General features: G+C 38.4%; 1 protein-coding gene across 1 annotated transcript; it reads right to left on the reverse strand.

Moving 5' to 3' along the window:
- Window positions 1-902: 902 nt before the first annotated feature.
- LOC104449265 (BRAP2 RING ZnF UBP domain-containing protein 2) lies at window positions 903-5,113 on the reverse strand. The gene is made up of 12 exons (XM_010063378.3): window positions 4,770-5,113; window positions 4,346-4,461; window positions 4,141-4,249; window positions 3,919-4,042; window positions 3,273-3,370; window positions 3,013-3,119; window positions 2,663-2,909; window positions 2,515-2,568; window positions 2,239-2,388; window positions 2,084-2,148; window positions 1,432-1,486; window positions 903-1,353 (listed from the first exon to the last, which is right to left on the reverse strand). Exons 1-12 carry the CDS (start codon window positions 5,097-5,099, stop codon window positions 1,309-1,311), a joined length of 1,500 nt encoding a protein of 499 aa, XP_010061680.3. The 5' UTR covers window positions 5,100-5,113; the 3' UTR covers window positions 903-1,308.
- Window positions 5,114-6,287: the final 1,174 nt, after the last annotated feature.

The raw sequence follows: 6,287 nt of genomic DNA on the forward strand, positions 1-6,287 counted from the left end.
TCTCTGCCAGACTACACAAAAAGAGTTGAGAACCAAGCAAAAGATTTCCCTTTAGCATGGAAAGGGCCGTATCAATAATTATGATTTTATCTGGGGGACAATTCCTCTCGTTCATTGACAACAAAATATTTTCTTTGATTGACCAATGACTTAACAATGAACACACGTCTTCATCTTAATTTTCGTGAAAAGAAATTCGTTTGAAGGAACAGCCAACAGGCAGAGAAAGATAGATGAGGAGAAAGAGAGGCACACCATCCCCATCTCCGTGTCCCTACTATTCCAAGCTGAAACTACTCGCCGCCACCTTCCTCGCACCTTATATGCACGACTTCGACGGGCTACACCACAAGGAGCTCACACCCGCTTTCCGCACCAACGACGAGCTCTCGCCCAACTAGATCTACTCCGTCCTCCCCGAGCCCAAGCTCCAGCAATGGCTCATGGCGTCGGACATGGCGGCTCTCATCCTCAAGGCAAGCATTGCCCTCTACAAGGAGCCTAAGCAAGAAGACCCAAATCTCTCCCGGTCTTGGAAGTCAAGTTGGACGAATGACCACATCAGACACCAAAGCAAAGAGTTCGAGGTCACAAGCGATTCACTGTACTGTCCACCGGACAAGAAGAATGCAGATATTATCTACGATCCGAATGCAGCTCGTGGTTCATTCATTTAGTATGAAATTAAGCACCATTTATGAGACTGCAAAGTTGGAAAAGACTAACTCCGTAAATTAGATTTTTTTTTTTTTTTTTGGTTATTAAATTCAATTTTCTGGTTGACTGAAGTCATTTTCCTTTAATTGGCTTACTTCCCACGACACTGGAAAAAAAGTGTAAAACATTTCCCGATAAACTATTTTCTGTCAAACAATCAGAATCCAAAAGGAAAATGCTTCATATTTTTTTTTGTTATAAATCCGATCAGTAAACGAAGTGATTATACTTCGGTAAACAAATCATGGGAATCCCTAGATGCGGGACAGTGCCATATTTCACAATGCAGTGAATGCTTTCAAATATGAAGATTCCCTGCAAACGGGTAGAGTTTACAATCTATTCAATCTTCCTCATCTGTACAGACTATCCGGGGTTTGCTAATCCGTTGGGCCACTGGAAAAACATCTGATTATATACAGAAAAGCAAACAGTCGCTTGCCCACGACTATCACCCCTTTACCTTTCTTTTGGCCAAACTTGTGATTACCGCTCTCCCTAATCCACCTAAGAACCATTTCTTGAAGAAAAGCCTCTGGCTTTCCTGAGTTTAGAACGGTCTTCAAACCCCATCCAGTATGAACTAGCTGATTAGTTAGAGTTACCTTCTTCAAGGCACGCCATCAAGTCCTTGAGCTGCCAGCAAAATCGTCAGTTGAATAAGTCAAAGTTTGAATAGCCAATCATTAAATAACAAAAGCATTGAGATCCTACCTCTTCTTCCAATTGCTGTATCTTATCATCTTTTGCTCTCAAGGCACTTCTTTCCCTGTGCAAACAATGGCCATCACAAACTAGAATACATATATACTTAAGTATTGCCATTTTATGCCAATCAATGAGGAACAAGAGTCTGAGGGAATTTCCATGATTCTCAAAAGAAATATGCATGCAGCTAAACTTTCTCACTTCTATATCAAACGGAAAAGTGACTTATTTTCAGAACAAAATCCTTAATACCATCTGAGAACTTAGTCTAAGAATCTGCAATTGCAATTGCAATGCATGCATAAAAGCTAGAGGAAAGTATCTTCAAGCAAAAGGAGAAAATTCTTCAGGTAGAAGATGAAACAATTTCTTTCAATGCTGAAATTTTCCTTCAGTTAATCAAAATTTAGAGCCTGTGTCTATTACCCATAGCCAAGGCATTCTACCGATTATTTAACAGGGCATCAAGTTACCATAAACAAACCATGAAAAAGTCACAGTAAATGAAAAGGCAATAATACCATTGTCATGAAAAAGATCTAGACAGCCCTGTCTAGGTATTACAAAATTGACCCTCGATACCCGAGTTAATGCTTAGCTTCCATCTAACTAACATGCTTGCTATTGTGTTTAATGCTAAACTACACATACAACATACCTCTCCTCAGCCTCTAAAAGCTTTGCTTTCCATATCCCCTGATTTGCCATAAGATTCTCATTGAGCTACATGAAAAATCAAATCCAATTTCAGTAAAATATATATATAGATACATGACAGGATATCTATCAACAACTCTTTAAATCTAAACTTACTTCATCAAGAAACTTCTTCTCTCTGACACATTCGTCCAGCTTGGCCTGTTTTTTCTGCACTTTACTATTAGTGCCTAAAGCCATCTCAACAGCTTCAGAAATTTCCCTTTCAGTTTCTTCTTCAAATTCTTGAAGCAAAGTCTCATAATACTACAACCATAAAAGAAGGATAACTTAAGAACTACTCTCGCATATTTTTTCAAAATAATTGAATCAACATACTCAGAACCCAGTCAATGAATCTGTCAGAATAAAAGTTCTAAATCAGACACTCACTAGTTTCTGATTCTCAAGTTGAGTGTCAAGCAAATCCTCATACTCCTTAACAATCTGTGTACAAAGTTGAAACAAAATGCATTCATTTGCCTGAGAAACAAGTGAAACATTGAAAGAAAGAATTAAAGTAGACTTTAGAAATCATTACAAATTCCACTTTGCTAGTAAGAAGAGCTTCATTGAGTCCAGAATTGGCACAATTACAGCTTCCACAACCATCTGTAGAGTGCATACAGTGGGAATTCAACGCAACTAATTTTCCATCAGTTTTGGATTGGATGAGCCGATGCACATAGTTGTCACCGGCATAATCCCAAACACGTTGAGTTTCCAACTCAAGAGAATAACAGTGGTGCGTTTCTTTCCAGTGCACTCTGGCATGTCCTCCTTTATACCTGATCAATGGTTGTGTTAGGTGTTCATGCTTTATGGAGGAAGAATGTGAAATTAAAAAAATGTAAAAAGGAGAAATACAATATTAACTGAATGGTTTGTTACCTTCCACATCCAACAAAACCACATATAACACACATCCAAAGATTTTCTGATGTTTGACAAACAAAACATATTGACTTCTCTGGTTGTTGCTGGCAATAGCGACAGACCTAAAACAAATGAAATCCATTAATATTTGTCTCAAGAAGACCCCAAATATGATTCAACACTAGTACCTTCGATCATTTATAATAACCTTCCAAATAACTCTAAACAAGATCACCAAGCTAATAGTTTAGGAGAAAAATAACTAAATAACTTACCGGACAAGAAGAATCACTCCATTTCGAAATACAAGAAATATGGAAAGAATGGTTACAGATGGTTGTCAGAATGCCACTTGTGTCTTGGTCTAACCTCTCTGCAAAATTACCCATGTAATAGCATGTCATGTTTAAAGATGACAAAACAACTTGATTTGAATGAGAAACATTCCCTAGTGACCTGACAAGAAAAGATATAGTCCAATTTGAGCACCGCCAAAGACGAGATTAAAAGCAGGTAAATATAATAGCACAAGCACAAAATTCTTAAGCCGCGCAACATGTTAGCTCAGCATGGTTTGCTAAGTGAAGCATCTCCAAAAGATTGGAGTCAGGACTTCACAAGACAGGGTCCCTGAGACAGTAAAAAAGGGAGAAGGAATTTAAAAAGATAGGCAAAGCTAAGCTAAGCTACCTAAGTCACGCTCGGTGAAGAGACTCAAAAGAAAAGTGTAGCTACTCAGCAAGCCATGTGACGCAGTCTAGGGTCTGCTGTATGGAGAATACTTCTGAGCACAAGCACCCCAAATCAAATTTGAAGAACTATTACTCTTACTCTAAAGCCTAGAACCTAAAGCCAATCACTCGTATGCATGGAAAGTTTGTCCAAGCAAAAGCCATCACTCGAGAGAAACGACAAACATACCTAGACAGACTGGACATGATGGCTGCTCACTTGTGGCCACTGGAGAAGTCTGTGGCTGCTCAACTGAACCTTTATAACCAGTGTACTGTACATCAACGGTGTAAAGAATGTGGCAAACCTCTACCTACATAAAGCATTTTGCATAAAAGTCTTAAGGAAATGTTAAATGGAATAATTCAACATAAATAGAGAGAAAAGGGGTACTTAAAGAGAACAACGTACTTCCAGAGAATTAAAACGCCTCCCATTAAAATACCGGTAAAAGTTATCTGTACTATCTTGACCATCCATTCGTATCAAGATACTATATCGGTCTTCCATCCCGTCAGTTCTAAACACCAACAAGACATCAGAGCAATGTATTCGATGAACAAGCACAAGCAAAGTCAATAAATTGAAAATGGAGCAAAGTAGTCCAAGATTGAACCTGACAATTCGCATCTCCAGTATATGATGAATAAATGAAGCACAGAACCGGCAAAAGTCGGCATACGTCATGTGATCAGGCACTCCGAACACGCAGATAAGAGGCTTTCTTCCAACCTGAACAAAAGGCACAAAAATGTTATACCAACCATCAAGTCTGACACTACTCATTCCTTGTTCCATTGACTCGCAGACCAAAACAGAGCAAAGAGTGCACTGAACAAAAGTAACAGCCACAAACCCGGCATCGCGCTAAATAACTAACAATACCAAACCACCACCTCTAACTCAAACCCCTTCCTATATCAGCACAATTTCTCCAACAGAATCATCGAACTAAGCTAACGAAGACACGTCTAGAATCATTCCACGCGACAATTCTTAGGATATCAAACGATCCAAGCTCATGGGCAATGCCAGGTTACCGGGAGATCGGAGGATGAGGACGAGACGGCGTCGTCCGGGAAGAGGTGCATAACGCCGCGAGTCTCTTCAATCCTAGGGTTTCCGGAGGAGAAACAATAAGCCTGAGTCATGCCGCCGCCGCCGCCGCCGCCGAGGGAGGAGGAAGTAGAGGCAGGGTCGGCGGCGGGCACCGGGACGGGGGGCGGAGGGAAGCTTTCCTCTTGCGAAGTGCCGGCGGCAGCCGAGGCCGTCGACGATGACATGGTTGGTTTCTTGTGCAGCGGAAAACAAGGTCGGAGGATTTTGGTCTTCTTCTTCTTCTGAATTTTGTAAAGTTGCACACGAAACATCCGAAGAAGAAGAAGAAGAAGAAGATTTGTACAAGATTATAAAGCTAAATATGAAATAATTTTTTGGCAAATAAATATCCTTTTACACTAATGCTAACAGAATAAATTCTAATCGCATAAAATTCAGGATCTCTTTGTTCACGACCTTTCTTATATGAGTTCCGGAATTAATATTTTTCAATCAATTATTCAATATTTAGATTTTTTTAATTATATATAGTTGACATAGTCATTATGAATGACAAAAAGCTTCCACTACACAATTTTGATTTGATACATCTTAAAGTCTTGCACTATATTAATTAATGAAAGGAGATTACTAATTCAATGTCGAGACATTACACACATACATATAAGGGGGAGAAAAAGAAAAGTGTCCCGAAATTATTTTTTAATGAGGTTGTTGATAAGATAGATTAAACTGAAATCTCAAAATTAACCTTGCAAGAGATGAAATAGAATTATCATTTTACGCATTTCTCCATTAATTAAAAATTTATAAAATACTAATTAAGAATATTTGGAAGAGAAAAATAAGTTTATAATCCCTTTAAAATATGATATTCTAATTTTTCGGTTATACTTTACTCATCTTTAACAATTACTTTTAGACTTTTTACTTTGTACTCACGTTTAGAGTTAAATCATCCTCAACTCCTCGAGAAAGTGAAGATTCGAACTCTCATCTCTTCTTTCCTATGTGGGAAGAATAGACAAACCTAGTGATTTAGGAGGTTCTCTTGAACTTATATAATAATATAGATAATTAGAATGTATTGATAATTTTATACAAATTTCATCCATCTTTTGTCTTGTTGGGCTCAAGTAACATGCACGCACCTAGCTTGATAGTGGTTCCATGAACAATCTTTTGCGTAGTTTTTTTTTTTTTTTTTTTTTTTTTTACGCCAATCTTTTGCGTAGTTGGATCGGCACAAATTCCACATCCATTTTGGCAATGCACACCCTCTCCAAACGATTGGCTAATAAAAGTATCTTCATTTTGGGTATTTTGAGGAAATGACACAACAAATGAGGGCATTTTCGTAATTTTATCCAAAGTTTTTGTTTTTTGTTTTTGTTTTTTAACAATAGTGTCAAGACAACAGGTGACGAGAAAAGGGCCAATGAAGATCCCATTGGGCCGAAAACTAAGATGACCGCTTGACTTTAACCATAGATGGGCCA

The sequence above is a fragment of the Eucalyptus grandis genome, chromosome 6, assembly GCF_016545825.1.
Source record: "Eucalyptus grandis isolate ANBG69807.140 chromosome 6, ASM1654582v1, whole genome shotgun sequence".
Lineage (NCBI taxonomy): Eukaryota > Viridiplantae > Streptophyta > Magnoliopsida > Myrtales > Myrtaceae > Eucalyptus > Eucalyptus grandis.

Coding starts and splice junctions, on each gene's coding strand:
- LOC104449265 (XM_010063378.3), bottom strand. CDS start 5,099: ATGTTTCGTGTGCAACTTTACAAAATTCAGAAGAAGAAGAAGACCAAA. Junction 4,250..4,345: donor CTGGAGATGCGAATTGTCAG/GTTCAATCTTGG, acceptor GTTGGTGTTTAG/AACTGACGGGATGGAAGACC. Junction 2,389..2,514: donor AACTTGAGAATCAGAAACTA/GTGAGTGTCTGA, acceptor TTATGGTTGTAG/TATTATGAGACTTTGCTTCA.